A 25215-nucleotide genomic window follows, 5' to 3' on the forward strand; every position below is an offset into this window, starting at 1 on the left:
TGCATTGTGTGTTGTCAAGCGGGTATTGGAAAGTACGTCTATTGTTTGTGGTGGTGGAGCTGTAGAAGCTGCTCTCTCTGTATATTTGGAAAGTTTTGCAACAAGTTTGGTAAGTAGAATTTTTACTCAAGCCATTAACATTGTTAATACAGAATTTATCATTGTAATCCTCATAATTGGAGTTTTCTGAGTGAATAATTATTTCATATTTTCAGAGTTCCCGCGAACAGTTGGCAATTGGTGCATTTGCACAATCACTTCTAGTGATTCCAAACACATTAACAGTGAATGCTGCAAAGGATGCCACAGATTTAGTACCCAAACTACGTGCCTACCATCATTCATCTCAGGTTAAAACAGAACACTCCCAACTCAAGTACTATGGGTTGGATTTAGTTGAAGGTTAGTTATTGTCTTCCTTTGATGATTTATATACCTGTAAAATAGAAGTCTTTCATGAGTATTATGTCATAAGGACTTCTAGTGACATGTTCCATCATATGTATGTAAGATTTTGCATCCTCTCCCCCAAGATTTTTAGTACCTTGCTATTGGCTGGAGACCTAAGAGATCAGGTACCCAGTACCGATTCAAAACAGCCTTGAGGTGAAATGAGTTGCCTTCTTTCCTGTAGAATTTGAGTAGCCTACATGGTCAAGAGAGAAAAAAAAAGTATTGCTAAAGCTTTGGTATTAGTTCCGAGTCTGATCTCATTGGATTGACTACAAAACCTTACTGTCAATTTCCATTCCAGCGCTGAATAACCTCACTGGTCTCAGTGCTTGGCCTAAATTCTATATTAATTTCAGTTCAACCAAACCTTAAAGACCTGAGAGTGGAAATAACCCTCAGCAGGAACCAAATCCAGTTTTGATCTCTTGTAGAACCTTTTGGGAAGCAAAATTAAGATTCTTGGTTTGAGAAACAAAATTAACATCACTGAAACTAGAAAGTTATTTTATTATTCAGGCATCAAGTAATGTTAGTAAAACAAAATAAAGAAAATAAAAGGTTGGTGGAAATTTCCTCCAAAACTTGTCTGAAAGCTCTTCAGCCTTTTTTATTTATTATTCTATCATATTTATATATTCACACAATAGCCACATAACTTTGGTATTTCATTACATATAGTCACAGAAACTTAAACTTTAGGATGTTGAATGTATAAAATGTAAACTTTAAAATTATTCCTTGTGACCAAAAATATTCGGTATAAGTATGTAAATAACCAAAGGTCCATATTATTATAAATTGTCAACAGTTGACGAACTAGTATTTATCTTCATTTCTTGTAATAGCTCAATTCCAGGTCAAGACTTCATCAGTTTTGAATTGATCAAACATTTATTACATGTGTATAACAAAAAGTTACTTTTGGCTAATAAGGAAACAAATCCTTGAAGGAAATTTTCATATTCTTCAGCTTATCCAGTGTTAAATTTATCCACTTGTTATTCATGAAATAGGAATTCTAAATTTTTGTAATTATCATAATAGTATACAGTACCAGTTACATAATGCCTAGGCATCTGTTTGTAGTCAACAGTTACTATTGTTGGTGCAATGGATTGAGGCATTTATTCTAAGTAATTTTACTTTTGTCTTAATTTAAAACAGTTGCTGCAAAAGTAAAATAAATTTTTTGCAGCTCTTGTTTCTCAGCATTAAATAATTTTGTAATAGTCATCTGTACTTTCTAGGTCAAGTACGAGACAACAAGAAAGCTGGTGTCTTTGAACCTGCATTAAGTAAACTGAAGCAACTGAAGTTTGCTACAGAAGCTGCCATCACAATCCTTCGTATTGATGACATGATCAAGTTGGATCCAGAGGGTGGGAAGGAAAGTGCCTACCAGCAAGCACTTCAGGCTGGTGAACTTGACTGAGATATTAATTGAAGGAACAGGTTGTAATATAGAAGTTTTCCCACAGCCATTTTGTGAACAGTTGCCCAGCAAGTATATTCTTGACACAAGGAAAATAGTGTTAAAATCTGTTTGAAAACTTTTATACATGCACAGGTGGCTGGCTGCTTGTCACCTAGAAATCATGAAGTAATGACTCATGATTAGGTGATAATGGAGTGGTTAATTAATAAATTCTCAGCAACAATAATTTACAGTACAGTCTACTCATATTTAAAATATTTGCTTTTTACAGTTCTTAACTAACCCATATTCAGTGATTGTTCACTTGCTGACACAATGCTAATTTATTAAACCTGTAAAATGGTTGTGACTACCTCAGTGTTGGAGTCATTGCCAGATATTTCTGCTATTGCAAATTTATTTTGTATTCTAAATAAATTCCATCCCATTGATGATGTGATGTATTCTTCATAGAGTATCGTCATAAAGTTATTAGTCCCCTGCTGACAAGGAGGTGCCTAAAGGTGTTCCTCCCAATTTTTCATCAGTGCATCTGTCAGTTATTTTGCCCTTGCAAGTACTTGGTATAATTTTAAGGATTTCAAAACCTGGTTCGAAGTTATACCACTATGCATAGATACTACTCAGGTAGAGAAATTGTGTTTTTGATCATTTGTCTTTGCTGTTCTGCACACATTTGTTGCACCATTTCTAGCATGGTAGGAGAGGTTTCAGTCAAATATGTTTCGTCCAACCTATACGACTGTTGCACTTCTTTGGTCATCGTAGCTCCTACAGTGTTTCAGAGATTTGGTAAAACTTGGCACATAACCCTCACTATGCTTGTATTTCATAAAAGTTAAGGATTTTTTAATGGACACTACTGTAAATTATTTACTTTATAATCTTTTTATGATCACTATTGTAATCGTAGGACCTGGCAAGGTTACTTCGTTCTGTCATTCATTTTAAGAATTAATCAAGATGCTCATTTTTAGTTCACCACCTTGAGGTACCCACACACTGGCAGTAACTGACTGTGATACAGTCAGTGGTTTTTCATACCCCTGGATAAGGCACAAATTCCCAAAATCCCAGTAAGATGCCAAGACAATCATTTTACAGTATGTTTTGTTAATACATATTAATCTCTTGTGTAGGAGTGAACTCACATCATGTTGGCAACAATTTGGATGGTGAAATATTTGTCTTATCTAAATTATTTTGTATACAGCTAAAAATTTCAACAATAGGCTTATTTCTGACTTTATGTAGTCCCACTGATAGCTTTATGAATAGTAAGGAGCAAGCTTATGAAAGCCCTACATCAAGGCAACAAGTTGGATAAATAAAACTCAACAATAATACAAGATGAATAAAAGTATACCCTTGCTACCTTTTTGTGCAGTCAAAATAATTGTGAAGAGTAAATCTTTTCTTCTAAATCTCTGGTATTACAGGCATGGACACTGACATAATGCAGTTTTATGTAAGCATCCAAATGAAAGGCAGTAAATTTTAATAAAAAATCTTATTTAGAATTATATTACATATCACATCAGTCAAATACTGTATATACATTACATACACAAGTGTAATGAGGCGCAGGAACATTTCAAGACTATGTTTTATGAATAGGAATTTATTAAAGCTTTAATAACCTCACCAAAGAGAAAAAGTTATGAGAAGTGGGTGAAATATATATATAAATGTATTTGTATGGAAAACCTTACCACTACAGAAGAGAGAACTATCAAGCACTTGCCTTCTGTAGCTCATACAACCAAAGGAGAAAGGGTGAAAAATCTGTTTTCGTCCACCAGAAAAATGCACCTGCTATAGCTTGGCATCTTGTAAAAAGCATGATTCATATTTATAAGGGGAAGCATTACTAATTTGAGGAGAAGCAAGCTGGTCAAGAATCTATGGAGGTTATACAGAGGAGTTGGTGTAAAATCTGAGTGAATAAAGTATCCTTAAAGAAAACAGACATAGCAGTGTTGATCTTGATCCCTTGGTAGTACGTAGAGTAAAAACTTGCAATTTGCAAAATATGCATAATTCCTTAAACTTTCACATACTTTAGACTGGCTAGTAATTTGGTTTTTCATGCAACAGGAGGTTGTCATGCAATACCTGAAATGTTTTGTCTGTGCCTGATTGAATTAATTTATATAATATCTAAATGAAATAAACAACTGAAAACCATTCTAGTTTGAATGCAAAAGTAGCTCTTGTGTTTTTAAGGAAATATAGTTCAGATAGAACAATTACACATAGACACCAAGTAAGAGGATACATATCTGGGGTCGAATACACTATGCCAGGGAACGGTGGGAAAAATGACAAATGAATAAAGAATGAGAACAATATAACATTAAAAGACTAACATCTATATATAACCAATGGAATTTTACAGATTCAAAACCTAGTTAGAGACCTTTTTGTCTATAAATAGAGTTTAAAAATCTGACTAAACTAATAAGTAAGACTAGTATTGGCAAATGGATCAGAGAGGATTCGCACCCTGTCAGCTGTCTCTGTTCATAAGTTATTTCTTCATTACTCAAAAAAGGTCTTCGATTTTGCACTGTTTACTAAAAGCAGTTTTTAATGAATGGCCTCATTATCTAGTCCTACAGGACAAGATTTGGAATCCTCTACTTCCTTGATATTCACTCAAGTTGGTTTGGATATTACTGGTAACTATTTCAGTATTCCATGTATTCAAGAGCTATTTCTAACAAACAATTCACTGTTATTCACTATAATATCCCACTGGTATCTTTTTGCCAGTTATTGTATTTAAGACAAATGTATTTCAATGACAATCTCTCAATGAATGAAACAGAGTAGGACTTTAAAGGCCTTGATTCAGCACTGGCTCACTTCAAAGCTTCCTCTTTCATGGTCTTTTCTTCTTCAGACAAGAGGGAAAGAAAACTTAATTTGTAATGTTGAATGGAACAAAAAAAAAAAAAAAAAATCATGCCTAAATCAGCATCCAAGGGGATTAACTACATTTCATTCTCAATGTCCAAACATTCTGAGTTAGTCAGCTTTGATGTATGCCATCTTTTTTAATCAAAAATAATTTCTGATATGTAAGGGAGAGAGATAATGGAATCTTGATTTTTAGGCCGCTTTGGTAGCTTCAGTATTTTCTATACTCTTAAAGCAGTTTTCTTCAGTGAAATAAAATTCAGATAAGCTCTTCCACACAATATCATGACAAAACCAAATGCCCTGACTGCTATAAATTGTCTCTAGAACAAACACTCATATTCTAAGATTTCAACTGTCTTTTCAAGGTTTCTTTTCTATCTGACCATCAAACAAAGAAACTTTACTTTCATCTACACTTGCACTCCTTTCTTTGTAAGTGTTAGGCAAAGGAATGGTTATCTAAATCTACAGATAACGACTGTTTGCCCCCTCGATCTGTCCAGTACTTGAGCTTTCCTCTAAGCTCTTCAAGCGATCTCGACTTTGCTTTGTTGATTCTTCTGTATTTCACATCTTTGGGTTTTGTGACAGACCTATGATTACTCATAACTCTATTGTAGGTGACTTGGATTTCATCTTCAGGCTTTGGTTTCACAGGAGCTACAAGAGTATTTAACTTTTCGTATGACCCCAGCAGCCGCCTCCTGTCACTACAAGAATCGTCGTGATGGCTAGAGCTATCTTCCTCATCATCATCATCGCTGTCCCCATCACTGAGAGTTGCATCCGAATCATAATGTGACGTAGACTTGAGAATAGAGTGTAACGAAGGTGTAACAGGTTCACTCAAAGGAGTAAGAGGGTTGTCCTCTAGGAGGTCTTGATCCTGCCTCGCGTGAGAAATTTCCTCTTCGTCTAAACTGTAAACCGTTCGTAATAGCTCCATTCGACCTTTAGTCAATGTGCACACAGGGCTATCGTCACTCTCTTCGCTTGAACAGGATGGGGAGGTTGACAGTGAACCACCACCTGTACTGGACGAAAAACCAGGTTTCAAGAGCGAACTGTCTGTACTTTGGGGTGATGTTAACGATGAAGCTGCAGGAACTGTAGGGGATGCAACACTTGACGACCTATTAGCAACTTCCACAGCATCTGACACACTTCTCACAACTTTCACCTCTCCCTTGCCCAGGGGAATAAGAATAAGGGAATCCAAGTTCTCCTCAAGCATGATAGCACTATCACTATCATTAAGATTTTCTTGGTCACCCTTTGTTAGTGATGTGATCGAAGTCTTTTCGTCTCCTCTCTGGTTGTCTTCATTTCTATCCTTTTCACAGGTATTTTTGGTTTCATTTGTTGTGTCACAGGGCTGCCGTTTGTCTTTCATGTCAGACTCGGAAATCGTACGTGCTTTTTGGCTTGCATTGAGGGCTCTTGAAAGAGACAAAATGATTTGTTGCTGTTGTCGTATGGTAGAGTCCTTTTCCTGCAAAATGGCTGCTACTTCCTTCTGGCGACGACGTAACTGAGACTCAAAAAGCATCAACTGGGACTGGATTTTTCTTAGGTGATCATCACGTTCACGCTGCAGATGGGCCAGCATCATGTTCTGAAAGAGAAAAAGTTGTATAATTCAAGTGTTCAGCAGATAAGGAAGAATGATTCTTGGTTATATAAACGTTGAAATATCAAGGTAGCAAACTTTTGAGTGAAAGTCACATTACATTTTATCATCAAAATGCTGTCTGGAAATGTAATCAAAATGCTGTCTGGTTCCTCTCAATGTTAATGGGAAAAAGTAAAATCTAAAGATCTTGAAGTTGGGGGCAAGAAACATCCAAAGATATTGGCAAATATGCTATACCTTGCAAGAAGTATGGTAACCAATCCACATGTTAATTTCATGGGAAAAAGCCTGTCAGATATTTTTAATTATAGAGTGCACAAACCATAGTATTAGTTGGAGCATCACAAAATTGTGTATGTTAGTACTTTTCAGTTCAGTTGTCTGATATCGAAGCCGATTTCATTAAGAAAACTAAAAAAGAATGCATGAGTAACTTTTATCTTTTACATTCTATTTTAAAACAATATGAACACATCAATTCTGGAGCCTTACTGAGGAACACTGCAATTTATGGAGGCTTTAACTACACCACCCTTTTAATTTCCTTTTAACACCCCAATTTTCTCTTACACAGGATTAATCTCACAAACACAAAGTCCACCACTCATTTAACTTTAAAAATTGCTAACTTTAAAATTTGATCATTCAAAGATCCACAAAAGATATTTTCATGGTATTTGGGGGGGAGGGGGGTGGTTTTACTACTAGCACTCGGTACCTGGTTCATATTTAGGCTGAAGGGCAAGCGCTGGGACCTATGAGGTCACTCAGCACTGAAAGGAAAATTGGGAGGAAGAGGTGCAGCAGGAGGAAAACTTCCCAGTTGTTAGAAGAGGGCAGAAAGTAACATCAAAGAGAGAATATGAAAGGAAGTTGAGTAAAACGAAGGTGAGGGGCTGCTGCTAGGGGCCGAAGGGACAAGTAATGCCTACAGTGCACTACTCATGAGGTCCACTGACGGCACTAGCCCCCTACTGGATGAGAAAAAGATAGAAAAATGTCTTTTCAAATTAATATGACAAAATATATTGTGTTCTTTGTCAAGCGGCTTAGGATATACTCACACGGGTATTCCAGATATATTGGGGATGACTCGTTAACGTCCGATACATTTAGGTTAACATCCGATACATTTACTCAACCCACCATATATTACAAAGAAAGGCAACCATAAAGCAAATAAAACACTACAAGTGCCTCAGTGGCGTGTTCGATATGGCCTTGGCCTGCCACCTCGATGGCCGCGAGTTCGATTATCGGGCATTTCATTGAGGGGTCAGATGGGTATTTCTGGTGATAGAAGTTCACTCTCGACGTGGTTCGGAAGTCACGTAATGCCGTTGGTCCCATTGCTGAATAACCACTGGTTCCATGCAACGTAAAAGCACCATACAAACAAAGACTACAAATGCTCCGTAAACAACAACCTAACATTTGCTTTCCACTATCATAAAGTTTGCTAATACGTATGTATTTAATGAAAGAAGCAGATTTCAACACTTACGAAGATAAAGAAATCTGAACAATAATTTGGGTCAAGAAAACAAGTTGCTCTATTTCATAAACTTTATAATATCAGAGGGCAGTCGGACATGCATCACTGAACTCTCGGATTTACATACTTGTGAGGCATTGGGGTCACAACTTTATGAAAAGTGACCACACACTTCTTTTTTCAGAACACTTTTCCAATTAAAATTAAAATTAGCGACATGAATCTATTGAACAGGTAGTGGATAGCAGGTACTTATGGGTAAGATTTTCCTCAGGTTTATTCTAAAACAAGTGTTTCAGCAAGTCTGTCAATTTGAGTCCTAGGACACCCTTGGTGGACGCTAGCGAGAGTGAACATAAGGAATGTCTTGACAGAGAATAATGAGATTGCACTGTTTGTGAGTATGAAGTTCTACGAAGAATGAGAATGAAGAATCTGGTGAAAATCTTTGGAAAGAGGCTTGATTGTTAGAAATACATGGTTTCGAAAGAAGTATATTCCTAACTATACTTGACAAGGATAAAATGGTGAAGAGGAGTTTGCTAGATATAAATAATAGTACAGACCAGATGAAATAGCTAGTACGTATATGGATATACAGTAATCGCGAGAATTGGAGTGGCCGAAAGTAAATTTTATTTTCTGACTGGCATAAATCACGATACAGAAAAAGGTATGACGTGGCTTTAGATGTAATTACGAAAAGTGAGTCTGATATGAAAGAAGTGAGGAGGTTATGTAAGGAATAGAATGGAATATGTGATTTAGACATAAATCCAAGCAATATTAAGGAGAAAATGGAGAGCTGTCGGCTAGAGTTAAATATATGTAGGTGGAAGGAGTAGACGGGGAGATAAGAGTAAAATTCCATGATAAAGTCAAGAGAACAGTGGGTGGAAATGTGAGAATGGACAGATGAGCAAAATCTCCTGTATGGAAGTAAAGTGTAAAGAAGGAATGGATCCCAGCTGGTGTTAGTCTTCAGGTATTCAGCAAACCTAATACGGATGAGGTTGCCAGAGCCATGTGCGGTCCCACGGATGTTCAAAAGGCTTGTTTCCACTGATCAAACTCAATGTTGCATACCATCTGATCAGACAACCACTGTTTAAAACATGTATCACTACACTTGTCATATATAATGTAAGTGGTTATTTCAACACCAAGTAGTTTCCTCTAAAAGGGTAGCTCCAGAGAAGAATCGCAGCAGCCACAGCCACATTCATATTTTAACTGTTGACCGGTAATGAACTAATGTGCAGAATACTTCCACAACATTAGCCACTGAAATCACCTACACTGAAGGTTCACCAACAATATTCACCTCTACCTACCTAGCACCCACACTCGATTCTAATGCTTCTTGGATATTGAGGCCCTTCCTTTTCAACAACTCTTTTACTCTACTTGCGTAGCACATAATAAATCATCCTCTCCTTTCCCCTCCTGAAGAGACTCGATTATTATTTTTATTTTTTTTTTGTATCATCCTACTGTCCACCATTCTTTCAACATTAAAACGTCAACTCATTTCAACATTAAAAAGTAAACTCAAACACACTGATCTAACCTTCTTACCACTAATACAATCTCCACATTACTACCTCTCTCAGTTCTTCTCACACCCCATACACTATACAACCAATTCATCTTTCCACGTGCAGTCTTTTCTCCTTAAAAAAAAAAAAAAAAAAAAAAAAAAGGTTTGGCTTGAAAATCCCTTCATCCTCTCACATTTTGGCTTCCACAGGCAATGTAAATCTACACCAAATCTCTGGCATACACGCTGCTACCATCCTTGGTTCATCTATTTTGTGACTCACCTCTTCTGTCTCATCAGCATGCATTACATTTACTTCCAAATAGTACATGTACACCAACAAGATAGTCCCTCTAAAGTCTGCATACTCTTAATACATACCTCGCTCCCATCATGGAAAATTTTAATTGCTCTCAACAACTCATTTTTGACGCTCAACAGCGTGCACATAACCTAAAATTAATTATTTTATCTAAGTTCTTCTAGTCTAAATCAGCACTTTTATGAATTCTTTCACCATCTGTCTGCCTCAACAAACAAAATATTACTGCTAAACACCTGCCCCATAACTCTTCAATTTCTCTGTCACTTTCACCTTTATAAAGTGGATAACTACTCTCCTTGCCTCTGCCAAGCAATCCCAACATCAATGCACTGCGGCGTCTCACTTGTCATCCCTATAATTCCTAGAGTTTTCCTTTCCTTGAACTTCCTAATTGCTCTCCTCAAGTCCTCAACAGTCTCTCTCTTGTACGGCACATAATCTATTCCCCTGTCATTCAACCGCACCTTAAACAATCCCCTTTTCCGTTCTAGATTTGTTTTCTCACCCCTTCACTTATTGTCGACCACACAAACACACTCTTCTTTCCCAATGACCCCATCAAGGAATTTTACCCTTCCACCTCTTATTTTTAATCTTAATCCACAGTTAATCTATTTTCCCTTCCCGTTCTTTTCACTTCGTTGTTTCCCCACCACACTAGTTTAAATAATGTGAATTAAGGCTCATTTTAACCCCTTCTTCTAAAACTCATATCTATGATAACTAGCTTCTGCCTAATAATTTATCAGCTTTATATTTTCATAAATCTATACATATATGTATATATATATATATATATATATATATATATATATATATATATATATATATATATATATAGTATATGTATGTATATTTAGTATCAGCCCTTAATTTGCTCATAGTTTATATTTCTAGGTATTTAGCCACAAATAACCCATTAAAATATGTTGTATGTATATGAACATACACATTACACAAACGCATATATATTGAGAGAGAGAGAGAGAGAGAGAGAGAGAGGAGAGAGAGAGAGAGTGTTAGTTTCAAAACTCCAGTGCAGTATAACAGAATTCAAGTCCAAAGAACACCATCATTAGAACTTTGCCCCGAAATCTTACGGCTGAAGAGGAGCAGCTGTCATTTTGTGGTGACAACGAGTCAAGCGACATTAATCTGCCGAGAAGATCGGCAAAGAAACCGAAGTCAATCTGCCAGATGATCATTTTGAAATCGAAATTCTCCATATCGGGTAGGGGCGAATGTTCTCCCTTGCCTTTTGACATCTCGTAACAATCGACCTCGACTTGGACACGGACATTTCCTTATCAAAGACAAGTACAGATACTTTCCTCTGTTTAAAAGGCTTCTTAAAAAAGAAACACACATTTTTAAATCTCAAATTGAAGGCACGGAACGATTCCTCCTGCACAGACGATGAGCGCGAGTAGCAAGTCACACTCCATAAGCTGATGGTATTCACTGCTCGGTAACATTACCAACGCAACTACACACACACACACACATTACCTTCTGGAACTCGTCAATGATGTCATGGATGAGCCGCTCCATAAACGAGAAGCGCCATCAAGTGTATCAAGGGTCAACGTTCAGGCGAAGATCTGATGATTTCCAGGTGGTTTAATTCTACAGCCAAGTGTCACGTCCTGCTAACGCTGGTTTTAGCAAGACTAGAAAACGTGTATACGACAATCCAGTACAAAACAAATAAGTATTTGATTCATAAGTTGTTTTCCAAATGGGATGCAACACTCGGTGAATACAAAATTAACTGTGAATCCTATAGTAAAGCACTAAATTGATGTCTCAGCCTATTCCACGTGATGCAAAATGGACCTATTTTGTCCTATCTTTTCAGTTTCCTCCAGTATGGATCAACACGAGCGCACGCACACATACACAAATGTTGTTCGGTAATGTAGATATTTATGAGAGTATTAGCATTACATTTTAACTTGGCTGACTGGTAAGCTCATTATAACATCAGAAACTTTCATAAATGTTCGAAATACTCTTCATTAAAACGTCTGGACGTACAAAAGACCATTTATCCATTCTGCTCATAATATGATTGCAATAAACCACTGTATCAGATCGATAATCTGTAAGAGTTGGACACGCCTCTATATTTTCGATCAAGACTAGAGTTTTTTACACCACAACAATGCGTTTAAAGTTATGACAAGGAGAAGTGAAGGGGAGGGGGATGGGGCTTTGAATTCACATCCCGCACCCCCCCATTCTCCAAACTTTCCACTGAGATCCATGGAAAGCAATTCACTCCTTCGTATGTTTCAATTATGATATCTGGAGAGGGAAAACTAAACGCACATTACTCACTTGGTCTTTTTGGAGTTATTGCCTTCATTTTCTCTCAGGCATAAATTCCCCTGCAAATTCTTCGACTTTCTTGTTAACTCTACGCGAAAGATACTTGAGCAACAAGTAGAGGATTTCCTGTTAATACAACTGCACCTGTATAAACAAAAGAACATATTTTTCGACGTTGATAAAGCAGAAATGAACAAACGCACTAATGAAGGGTTATTCACGACGAAACTATTTCAGCATATGCAATCTAATTCCTACCAGGTGTACATGCCAGGTGCCTGGTGGGTTCTGGAGGCAACAATACCTCATGCTCAGAATGCTGCCTAGATCTTACAATCATACAGTACTGCACATTCCACATTATGTTTTGTTATGTTACGGGTAACACTGTGCTTGATACTGGTTACGGCGAGACATGTGTTGCACCGACTAAACTTTTCTCGGTAAAGAAAAATTAGAAGAAAATGAAACGGCCGTATTTATAAATATTTTTACCATTTAGATGCCGAAAACTAAAGACCTTGCCACAAAAAGATGAAAAAGCTGTGCCTTGAAAAAATTAAAAGGTAAACAAAAGGGCTAAACAACAGTGAGAAACTTCCCAAGACTTCCCAAAAAAGGCAACTCGTCTGAGGACGACCTATAACGTGCGTAATGCTTTTTAAGTCGTGATGGCCCAACAAGACAGTCTACCTTCCGCGTGATCAGGCGCCCCGACAAAACAATAAGTGTCGAAAGAGATTCATCCACTTCACCAATCATTTCCATATTTCAAAAGGTCCTTCCTCTACGTGGTTGCAATACCGCTGACACTCAACTCATATCTGGAACAAAAGCATTCCCGTGTCGTTACAGGATTGTGAAAGACATTTCACTAAACTTTAAGAAAGAAATTCAAGAGAACAGACTTTCTATCTGTTCAGTAGCGGGGTAGCACCTCAAGTCTGTTTGCAACGTCGCAGCAGTCCATTGCTGTACCTAGTTTTTAGCCTTTTACTTAACCTCTGTTCCGGCTTCCTTTCATCCATCTTGCTGTCCAGCAGCTCCAACTCCCGCTTTATTTTCGTGTCTTAAGCACTAAATGGTTGAAAGTGGCCCAATACTTGGTCTTAAAGCCCGATTTTCTTAAATCAAATCTATCTACTATAACTGAATATACACAAAGTTTAAGGAGAAACAGGTTTCCAGTTTTAAGGAAGTTAATTCAAAGAACGACCAAGGAGCACGGGATGTTTAAATAAAAGATGCACATGGAGTGATGCTGTCTGAATGGAATGTAGCCCCGGTTGTATACTGAATGTGAAAGACGTAAGAGGCAGATCTGAATGATGTAAGACTGGAATGAATTGGTTCCATGGTGCAGTGCTTGTAAAAGCGACTGTATAAAATATTCAACTTGCAAACCCATGAGTTGCTTGGATTGCTAGTGTTTAAGTGTGACGAGGGGCTGACCAGAGTGAGGGGAGTAGGCGTAGATAACAGAAACATTCCAACTTTGTATACAGGATTTGTATGAATAAAACATTTGTTGATAACGATGGCACGAGGATAGGGGAAGCGCAGTGTGGGTTCAGAAGAGGAACAGGTGTTTATTAAAAATGGTAAGAATTCTTTTGGGGATGAAGGGGAAAGCCTGTGTCCATTACGCCCCTAAAAAGGCTGAATATATATGGTGTCGAGTGTATTTTTAAACAAATACTTGGTTCTGCATAAACATGACCCCGTTTAGGAGAATTGGAGGTTTTGATACAGCATAATGTAGAAACCTGACTCCTAAGAAAATCGCCCAATCCTTTTTTTTATATTTTTTTCTGAGATAGGACTGAAAAGGCTTCTCTTAGGAATTTTAGTAACCCTGATAATACGGGCGTCCTTCAGTCTACAGGGACGAGAATAACAGGAGAAGAGGGAATCAATAATAATAATAGGAGGAATTACAAAACAGGAAGGAGTTGTAAAAGGCGCAAGAGGCGAGGAAAAAACTTTTCATATAAGTAGTAATGGCGAGACCTGAACAACTTTGCCAATCTTTTTTTCTGTCTCTGGTCTAAGGTGAATAAAAGTCGATGGCCTTCGCGGTGCACACAGCTTACACGCAAAAATTAATTTTCGATAAGAAATAATTAAAAAAGGAGACTGTGAAAACTACAAAGCTACGATTCAAGTCAAATGTCAAATCATTTGAAAAAAAACACTAAGAGGGCTGAACACTACGACATTAGTCAACAAATATATTCGTCAACAATAAATGAAAACTCGTTGCTTGAAGTAAAAAAAAAAAAAAAAAAAAAAATTTAAATCTTTAAGCGCGGAAATACCGAATTAAAATCTCTGTAGGTGCTGCACCTTCTCAGTCGTTTATCTTCCCTCGTTTCCAAGACAGATAAAAAAAAAATTCTGAACCATTCTGCTACGTCTCCACTGTCTAAGTAATAAAAAAAATCATAATACCGTTAAGCATAATGCTTTTTTTTTCTTGGCGAAATTTTATTTGCTTGAACTAAAAAGAATTTCGGAAATGTACAAGATCTTCTGAGAGAAATTACACATATTAAGCCTTTTACAAACCTTCTCAAAGTAATCGACACAGAGAGCAGGAAATAACTGAGAACCTTCTCGCACGCCTCTTAAAAACTGCAGAGTTAGAGCATAGTAATTGCAAAATGCCACTTCTCTCAAATACGGTTCGATGGATACAAATCAGTCCTCGAGTGTCTCAAACTCTGACTGGACTGAAGTCATTTCTGGCAAATAAAGTAAGTTTCTTTTAAGAGCCAATTCACTCAGAACCAATGATTGTTTCCGTCGGCTCACTCCCACAACCCAACTGGGTCGAAGATGACTTTATAACCACCACTAAACTAGCGAGTACCGGCGGTCCGTTCTTTTGGATTGAGCCGGACTTACGCCAGCGCGGTTCCTCGCCTGAAGGCAATGCCAATAAATGTGGTATGGTGCTAAATGGAATACGATGCCTTTTGAAGACCCCTCAGGACCAGTAAACTGATATAACATCATGCGTGAATCGGCATGGAGGCTCTTTCTGCGTTTCCAAAAACAAAACTTGTCAGATGATCCACCGTCTCACTAAATCATATACCAATGCACCAATCTTAAAGACCAAGTTATCTTCTATTTAGGATAGGCGGCGGTGGGTTATGTATGTTTATGTTTATGTTTATGTTTATGTTATATATATATATATATATATATATATATATATATATATATATATATATATATATATAAATTGGCTTAACTATGGATGGATCTTGGTATAAATACAATCTTTTTAGTAACTTTCTCATTCATCTACCTGAAAGAGAGAGACAGCAGTCTCTGAAATATTGTAATTTCTACATTTTGGCGTTTTTATGGGCTCTATATTATATTATATATATATATATATATATATATATATATATATATATATATATATATATATACACATATATATGTATATATATATATATATATATAAATATATATATATATATATATATATAATCATATATATATATATATTATTAATCCATATTTTGCTGACTTATAGTTTGTGACTATAGTGGCTGGAAGTTCATGCAACAATAACCGTGAGCGTAAGCACGCTCACACAAACTTAAGTGGAGAGAGAGAGAGAGAGAGAGAGAGAGAGAGAGAGAGAGAGAGAGAGAGAGAGAGAGAGAGAGAGAGTTGTAGCGTGAAGAAGAACTGAGGCCGACGCATAACGGTTGAACAAAGAGCCGACCGAACGACTTGGCAGGTGGAAAGTGAAGGAGCCGAGACCGATCTGTGGAGTCTCCATAGTGAAAATCATGACTCCAGAAAACGAAGCCACCTCTCTCTCTCTCTCTCTCTCTCTCTCTCTCTCTCTCTCTCTCTCTCTCTCTCTCTCTCTCTCTTCTCTCTCTCTCTCTCTCTCTTTCCGCACAATCTTGAGGAATCTGTCTTCGTATCCAGTTTGTTTGTCGTTAAAGAAAACGAGAATTCTCTTAATACGTACGTATAATCAGTACTTTATCACCAAAACTTAATAATATTGTAACAACATTTACTCACGGTACTATTTCATTTTAGAGAGAGAGAGAGAGAGAGAGAGAGAGAGAGAGAGAGAGAGAGAGAGAGAGAGAGAGAGAGAGTTTTCTCAGCGGAGCAAAACGCCTTGCAATAGTAATGCACACTCACAGAACAGAATGGAGCGCATGAGAGCAGCAATTAAGACGCCACTGACCACTGCCAGTCACGTGACTTGCGCCATCTTAGTTACCTTACCGGTGGGACTTTATGGGACCCTGAGTAATTATACTTTCGAAAGTCGGTTTATCATTGCAATAAAGTACCATCGCCACTATTCTATTATCTAGCCCAGGGGAAAACAGCGGTCTCGGGCTCTGAATAGTAAAACTTCGTATGACCCGTTTGATTCTCCCAGTGAGAATTAGAGGAAAGCATTTAACATTTTGTATAAATGGTCAAAATAACAGTTTTTATAATAGAGAACACTACCAAATTTCAGTGAATATGATGCAACAACAACGTTTTATTTTAACTGAATTAAATAAACTCTAGTATACTGCCGTAAATGTTTGTTAGAAATAAATGGCCTCTAGGCAAACAAACGCATTCATTTTGTGCGTACTTAACTAAATATTAATATAAAAGACAATGCATTCTGCACTCACATCACGACAATATTTCATCACAATTTATCTGCTTCGCAATTCTGGTCATAGAATCTACTTTAGAATAGAGGTGAACTTCATTCAAGCAATACACGAGAAAAATTATGACATTTCTATGTATAAATGAAATTCAGGTAAAACTCCAAATATAAGTAATTCCGAATTTTGAGATTCGTTCGGTGACTACAGACCGCTGCCTTTTTTTTTTCTTTCTCTTTTTGTTTACAGTACAATACATTCCTCTTGCGTTTCCAAATGACACCGAGATTCGCGAAAAAATAATCTTGTTTTATTCGAAACATTTATAGGAGAGGATAAGCACACAACGAGGAAAGATTCTAATGATGGTAAGCGGCCCCTTACCCTGTCTTTTAGTCATCTCTATATTCTTCTTGTTTATCTTGCTACTAGAAAATTCATAAAGTCAGTGCTAGTTTATGTCACTCATAAATCTCCATGGCAGTTGTAGTCAATTGATGCCAACACAACCAAACTGATCTAATTCGGAAAACAGTGTCAGTGGGGTCAGCAACAATGATTAAAAAGCAATGCAGCAAAACTCTTGCTACATATCTGCTGCGAATTTTGACCGTTACAGAAATTGGCTCACCTGCCATTCCTCAATCCATTCACGATCAGTTTGCTTATCCCTCAATTTTTCACCTGCTTCTCCCGCCTTTACTCGCATCTCTCTCATCACCCCCACCCCCCTTCCACAGCATTGAACACCCATGGTAATGTAACCAGAGGCTCTGATGTAACCCACCCTTGCCTTGGTATGCCACATACTGCTTTTCACTGTTTTCTCACCCAGCTGCTTCGTAGTAAACAACCTTATCCACATATCTTCTTCCTTATCTACACCCTAACTGCTCTTCCCCCCAACGAATCCTTCTTCATCTGACAAATTCTTAATCAAAGTTCTACCAAACACATTCCCAGTATGACGTAATAGCTGTTATGCCACAAAAATTCTTACATTCAGCTGTATCACCTTTACCTCAGGTAATTATTGACTTTATTCATTTGGAATACTCATCTCCAGATATTACTTTCACACCTGGTCAGCCACTCAGTCACGCCTATCGCCGCCACACAGAAGCATATCACTTGTAAGCCCACCTGCTCCTGGCATCTGTCCATTCATCGATTTTGAAATGCCCTCCTTACGTCTGACCTTAGTTTTGCATGCGCATAACACAGCAGGGGTTGATTCAAGTGGTACACAAATGAACGAAGAAGCTTTCACCTTCTGTGGCAGGATTCGTTAATTTCCCACTCGAATACATGCTTGTAGTGGAAAGTGTATCTAAACCCCTATACCCACAAGAAAGTGATATGTAATAATATTAAATAGAAAATTTTATTAATTATACAAAAACTGTGTGTATGGCTTTATGGCGCGACAGAAGCAGTGCATGAATCTGTACTAAGGAAGGAGCACTTTATTTGTTTGTATGGTGTTATTACGTTGCATGGAACCAGTGGTTATTCAGCAACGAGACCAACGGCTTTACGTGACTTCCGAACCACGTCGAGAGTGAACTTCTATCACCAGAAATGCACATCTCTCACTCCTCAATGGAAAGGGAGCACTTTGGTTCATATTACGTAAAAACACAACACACTGGGATGGAGAGAAGCATGGTGCTAGCAGCCTCATCCAGCAAACTACCAGCTTTTCCATACATACGTAGATAATAGCTAAAAAGACGTATGCTTTCCCATTCTAAGCAAGGATTATGCGATGAGGACACGCCCTAAGCTCTTTTGTACTGTAGCTGTGATACACTTAAAGTCAGCTAAATAACAGGTACACAACTTGCTTCTTTAATCGACAGAGAAAAACACAATGAGTTTTAACAGAGGGATTTGACTGTTTTAATGAAGTCAACATGATTCTTTATGAATTCTTGAGAACGTTCACTGGTTCCAACAGTTTTCCCTAGGGAATCAAGTTCTGCGTATCGCTGGCGAAACAGGCATCTTGATCCCTTGACTATAAGAGCATCTTAAATGTTCTCGAATAGCACAATAAATGATATATATGCGAAATTATGACAATGCATGACTATGGTGGGCCTCTTTTCTATGCCTGAGCGAGTTTTAAATGATGGGCTTGCTACCACACCCAGATGCATTTTTTCAAGAAAAATGCAGGTTTTCAATCCGTAACATTCCGATATGCATGACTCTTCATGTATTATATATTTTGATATTTTGGAGACATATCATACTTATGCTCCGCTAACAGAGCACCATACACCAATATGTATGCGTTATACAGACAACATAAAAGATGTTAAAAAGCCAAGATTGGAGCATTCTGGTCGTTACGAGTGGCAGATGTTTCAAAACAGGTGACCGTACAACTAGATCTCAAAACTTTGGCTCGAGTTCGAATTCCTTTGCTTGAGCCAAACACAGATTCACTGTTCTCTTTCTTCAAATGGCTTTTTTGTGATTAATCCTCTGCAAAGCTATCGGTCTATTTACTGATTTTTGTGCCAATCTTTTCAGTACCAAAATGTGATATAAAGCCATTCCCACATGCCTTACCCTAGTCTCCATATACATTATTAATATATAATATTTCATAAAGTCAAACCCTACTGGACAGCTAATCTTAAACTTTTAATCAGATCGAGCTTGAAGGCTGTATTTTTTTTTAATTGCATTTATGCATTTTACGAGCTTCTTGTTACTTCTAGAGTGAAATAACAGGTATTTGTCCTGTGACTGAAGACTGATTGCATGGAATATAATAATAATAATAATAATAATAATAATAATAATAATAATAATAATATAATAATAATGAATAATAACTAATAATAATAATAATAATAATAATAATAATATAAATTAATTACTTAACTAATAATAATAAATTAAACTTAAGCTGACTACTTTAGCACCAATCCCTTTCAATTCAGCTGGAGGTATCGAATGCAACTTGCCCTTTTTTTTGAACTGCCTTCAATACCTTTACTTTCCAGGGAGCAGAAGTAAACCCGAGAGAAATGATTCGACTTACTTGTTGCTTGAGTCTTCTTTTCCAGGCGACCAAAAGATGCGACTGCGTCTTGTTCCTCTCCCTCAGCTCCGTGAGGGCCCTCCGGGCCTCCTCCAGGCTGCACACCTCTTCTTCCTGGACCGCCTCCAGAACCCCCCACCCCATCTGTCGATAACAAAGAACAAGAGTATTAACACTTGAGGAAACTTACACGCGAATGCCATCAGCAAAATCAAATGTAATACCTTCTAAATGCTGTAACAGAGAGAGAGAGAGAGAGAGAGAGAGAGAGAGAGAGAGAGAGAGAGAGAGAGAGAGAGTCAGTATACAAGGCATTCAGTCTGAAATGTGTTAAATGAACGATGAAATGTTAATGTTCTATTCGCTGTAGCATTAGATCTTATGACGCGTATGCTTTTGAGAGAACCATGGAAGAGGTTGACGAAAAGTGACCACTTGCATGGTGATTTACAGCTTTCTGGTAATATGAACAAAACCCTGATATGTAGAAGAGGATCTACTAAAAACGTCACTACAGCTAGGAAAAGCCAGCCCTAATATCTGGATTTCTCAGGATGCCAAGGTCGCGTTATCAGCCTCGGAAAACCACAGTTGGTTACTTAGGTGCATAAAATGACCAGTGTCTCAATGCATTCATAATACAGTTACTCCAGCTTCGCCAGTCTCAGCGATCAGAGGCAGAAGAACAAAAAGAGTGCGAGTTGCAGCTCCGTAATCCTAGAACTTCCCTTCTCTCTAGAGGGCTTGCCGCTAACCATCTGTCTGTCCGCTGAGGTTGGCTGTCTGCTCTGTTAGTCTCATCATTAGTAACAGGTAAAGGTTCACAGCGGTTGCTGTTTAGAGCGTTCAGTCTTAACAGGATGCATTAAGTTTAGATACACATAACAGTGTAACATTTAACCCATAAACGTATTCAATAGTTAAAAAAAAATAAATAAATAAAGTGATATATCTAAAAGGAGACAGGCAGGAGCGAGTAGTAAGATTATTCACACATACATATACGTATATACACACACACACACACACACACATATTTATATATATATATATATATATATATATATAATATATATATATATATATATATATATATATATATATATATATATATATATATATATATATATGAGAGTACGAGACGAGCAGAGAGCTATCAGAGAGCACGAGAGAGAGAGAAAAAAAAAATTTATGGAAGGAAATTAAGGAATAAAATGAATAAAACTGACGAAATTAGACTGGGGAATTCTATTGCACATGGCCAAATAGTATATTCTTGTTGACTGGACTTAGCCATTTGTTTTCATATAAAGTGAAATGGAATTCTTATACATAGCTAAACAATATAATTAAATAAACAAAAACCAAAGTTTCCTTATTTGACTCAAGACCTTCAAGCGCAACATCTACTCGCTATCAAGGCTGTTTCATTTTCTTCAATACTCTTTCAATACATGTATACAAACAGGACATTAAATGGACGAGAAGGAACATCGTATTACCACTGGTCACAGAGCTACTATTACTACTACAACTTAGCAAAGAAAGGAATGTCCTCCCAGCCTCATAAAGGTTTTTGGGAAGGGTTACATCATGTTACATCATGATTTTGAAGGGTTATAAACCGCAGGTGATACCTTCCAATTTATGACGCTGACAGTTGCCGTGGTGATTTGTCAATGTTGCAGCTGCAAAATTATGGCCTAAGTCAATAACCTTTGGTCAGAGGGAGACCAGACTGCAAGGATTATTTAAAACTTAGATTTCTATTCAACATGCTCTGGAATCAAGCTGTCATCAATTCTCATCAGGATGTTAGTAAAAAGCCTTTTCCTCATCCAGACATATTGTACACATCCAAGACAGCCCCTCAACTATACACTCACCACCTTAACGCAGCATCTCATTCAGCCTTAGTGTCTTTTCATTCTTAAATCTGTTAACTGCCTACCTTGCGTACATCCTCGTATGCAATGGCACACCAAACTCCATTTTCTTATTTGAGGGTAAGGCATATTTCATATTTGCTATGAGTGAAACACGGATTTCCATAGAAAAAACATACAAACGAATTAGACAATTCTACAGAAGAGAACACAAAGGAAATAATGGTTTCATAACATTACAAACTCCGAGACAAAAAATTGATAGAGAGATAAATGACTATCAAGTTTCGGGTCTCCAATGGAAATTGCTGTTGTAAGGACAACGAAAACAATTCAACAAAATTAGTATGAAAATACGAAAAAAAATTATATTAAAAGTAGATCCGCCGTAGAAATAAAGACATTTATGGAAAATTTAAATGATTCCATAAAAGAAAGGAAGTAAATCAAATCTACAGAAAGAAGTTACCCACATCCCTATAACAATTCAAATACAAACGAGAGAGTTCTCACCATGAAATATTATGATTATTGTAACGCTTATCATCTAATGCAACCCCTGTTATTATCATCATCACCAATTTCCTACGTTCAATACGCGTGATACGAGAACAAACCTGAGGAAGCAAGGAGTACGAAGTCTGTGGCTTCTGCAAATTAGATGGTAAAGAGCATAAAAAAGTGAAATTCAGAAGAAAGGATGTACGTACATTATAACCTAGACATGCTGCTGCGTGAACCAAGCAAGAAGTTGGAGGATGACGCAAGACAGGCCATCAGAATGAATGGAAGGATTTACAAGCTTACAGCGCCTTGCGAAAGAGAGAAACAGAATACTGTATTACCTCACAGAGTATTAAAAACAAAGCCATTATAAGTACAAATTTCCATGAATGCAAGAAAAAAAGGTGCTCTTATCAGCAATCAGATAGAAAGTGACCGCAAATAAATTATATGGAATGAGGAACCAGGAACCAGGAACCTTCAGTACAATGTTCATGTCTCACTTTCAGGTTAATTTTCTCTCATTAGACTTCAAAAGACAGAAACTTCCAGGACGAACTTCAGTGGAACTTGGAAATAATCCCCTTCGTTTTCTACTCCGGTTAGCAATACCCTCTAATCTTATAAGCTGTCTTTTCTAAAGAGGCTTGGGAGATCTCGTCTTAAGTTTGGTTGGCTATTTCTCAGATATGAAGTGGGATCTCGGAAAAATCGTAAAAGCGTATCCCGAGAGAGAGAGAGAGAGAGAGAGAGAGAAGAGAGAGAGAGAGAGAGAGAGAGAGAGAGTGTTTCTAACTGAACTGACAAAATGAATAAAATCATATTACTTGAATATGTTCAGCTTCCAACTTCAAGCACAGCAAACGGGTCTTTCAAGTGAATGCCATAACCACAGGAACTTGGGGGGCCATAAGTTGTTTTAAGCAACTTAAATAAATTTACTTCCCTTATTTTCGTAATAAGAATCGATTGCCAAATGAGGTAATGTAGAGAAGCTCCAGAGACTGGAGGGAGAGTTGCCAACCTGACTACACTAATTCAATTCACAAATTGTCTAACTAAACCTACGGCGGCAACATTTCTTCAGTTCTGGAATGTAATCTACGGTGAAACTAAAGTCGCGTTATCAATTGCGTGTCTAAGTCTACCATTAATCTCTCTCTCTCTCTCTCTCTCTCTCTCTCTCTCTCTCTCTCTCTCGTCTCTCTCTCTCCTTTTTCTTCCTCTCTCTCTCCTCTGTCTTGCTCTCTCTCTCTCTCCTTTTTCTTTCATCAGCTGCGCACAGGTATGCGGCTTATCTTCCAGTTCCTATGGGCTTCCTCGGCGTCTTTGCTGCTTGACATTTCTCCTGGGCGTCACCCCATGAAAAGAAGCAAGCTAGGGCGCCATTGACGCAACTAACAACCCTTTCCCCCTTTGTTTTTCTTCAGCCTGCCATGACGTGTGACTTGTGTTTATAACAGAGTAACACTCTGATGCACGTGAGTTTCGTATATACTGGAGCGTTGAAATCTCCTGGGTATCATCTTGATCAGAAAAGGCGAGAGGACTGGAGAAGCAGCAGATAATAATAGGGGTATCCTCTCTAGGTGTTGCCTTTCTACGTTCACGCCACATCTTTGGTGGATGGTGCACAATTTTCACTCTCTCTCTCTCTCTCTCTCTCTCTCTCTCTCTCCTCTCTGCTTTGTTGTGTAAGCGGTAGTATACTCACCTGACAATTACCTGGGTTCGACAGTTGACGCCGATCCAGGCAAGCTTACTGCAAACTATTGTTTCTGTGGGCTTAAGCAGTCAGTAAAGTGAGAGAGAGAGAGAGAGAGAGAGAGAGAGAGAGAGAGAGAGAGAGAGAGAGAGAGAGAGAATCCATATGCCACTATATACGATAGAACAAAATGGATGATCCTCTGCAATGTATTCTTCGCCCGATTTGAGGTGGAACCATTCGCCCCTACATTTTTTAAATGCTTCATATACCTTGCAGCTATTGTGAAAAATATCTTTAGCGCTTTTTTGAAAAATCAAATGAATACAAAGAAATATTACCTATCAAGAGACAAAATATACATTTCACTTTTCCTATTGGAACCTTTAATCAATCTTTGATGAGGTTTCTCAAAATGACATGACGCAAAAATAGAACACAAAGGCTTCTCGGTGGTCTCAGCTTACGGCAAAAGCTGTGTAGTATGAGGCAGCCATATTGAGTTTCATATTTACCAGGTGTAGGTATATGAAATGACGGAAACTCGTTTTTCGAGGAAGCCCTCCTTTTGCAGGAAAGAAAACCAGTTATGTTTAATTTCTGAAAAACAATTTTTTTCCACGTTGACATCTGATGCCAGAATAATGACGGAATTTACCTTTACACTGAAAATGACTTGTAAACCGCAGTGCACCCCAGATGATGTCTTTACTGTGCTTATTAAGAAAGACAGTTGTGACAAACATTCTTTTTATGTATACAGCTTCAAGAGCAGCAGATAATTTCCTGGGCAAAAACTAAACCTAGTCGCTAATGTAATGCTCAAATTCCAAAGACGGCCGCTCTCATCGTTGTCGTCGTCACGGGTGATAAAAAAACAATGGTTTCTACCTTCTTACGTTTCAGCTGTCTGGCGGACTTCTGCGCAAGTGTCACTGGTGACAACGATTATACCTCTGAGCATATGATTTTCATGGCAAATAAAATATATTTCACTGATCTTTGCTTAACTCCGGAGAAACAGTAGTGGGGAATTTCTGCAAGGGTTATTTTCCTTAGGTGAAATATTCTAGCTGATCTGATTTAGCATAAAAAAAAACTGGTGTCATAGAAGAAAAAAAAAATTATCATCGGCATCGTTCCATCACTTTTAGAGCAAGAACTCACGCGAAGAGAAGTTGCTGAAACCAATCAGAAGCTGTCTATCCTGTTGCTGAGCACTGTTCCATTTTACGAAAGATGAGCTAGTTAAGATACTGGATTA

General features: G+C 37.6%; 2 protein-coding genes across 2 annotated transcripts in view; one reads left to right on the forward strand and one right to left on the reverse strand.

Annotated features, from left to right (window-relative positions):
- The window catches only part of LOC135204047 (T-complex protein 1 subunit alpha-like), a 107458-nt gene extending 105138 nt beyond the window's left edge, over positions 1-2320 (forward strand). Inside the window, exons 11-13 of the mRNA XM_064234009.1 lie at positions 1-109; positions 216-402; positions 1701-2320. Coding sequence (XP_064090079.1) covers positions 1-109; positions 216-402; positions 1701-1885 — 481 coding nt within the window. The 3' untranslated portion in view covers positions 1886-2320. The remainder of the gene's footprint in view (positions 110-215; positions 403-1700) is intronic.
- A 1061-nt stretch (positions 2321-3381) lies between these two features.
- The window catches only part of LOC135204048 (uncharacterized), a 98063-nt gene continuing 76229 nt past the window's right edge, over positions 3382-25215 (reverse strand). The window contains exons 2-3 of the mRNA XM_064234010.1: positions 19857-20000; positions 3382-6428 (exon numbers count right to left, since the gene is read on the reverse strand). Coding sequence (XP_064090080.1) covers positions 5253-6428; positions 19857-20000 — 1320 coding nt within the window. The 3' untranslated portion in view covers positions 3382-5252. The remainder of the gene's footprint in view (positions 6429-19856; positions 20001-25215) is intronic.

The sequence above is a fragment of the Macrobrachium nipponense genome, chromosome 44, assembly GCF_015104395.2.
Source record: "Macrobrachium nipponense isolate FS-2020 chromosome 44, ASM1510439v2, whole genome shotgun sequence".
NCBI classification, from domain to species: domain Eukaryota; kingdom Metazoa; phylum Arthropoda; class Malacostraca; order Decapoda; family Palaemonidae; genus Macrobrachium; species Macrobrachium nipponense.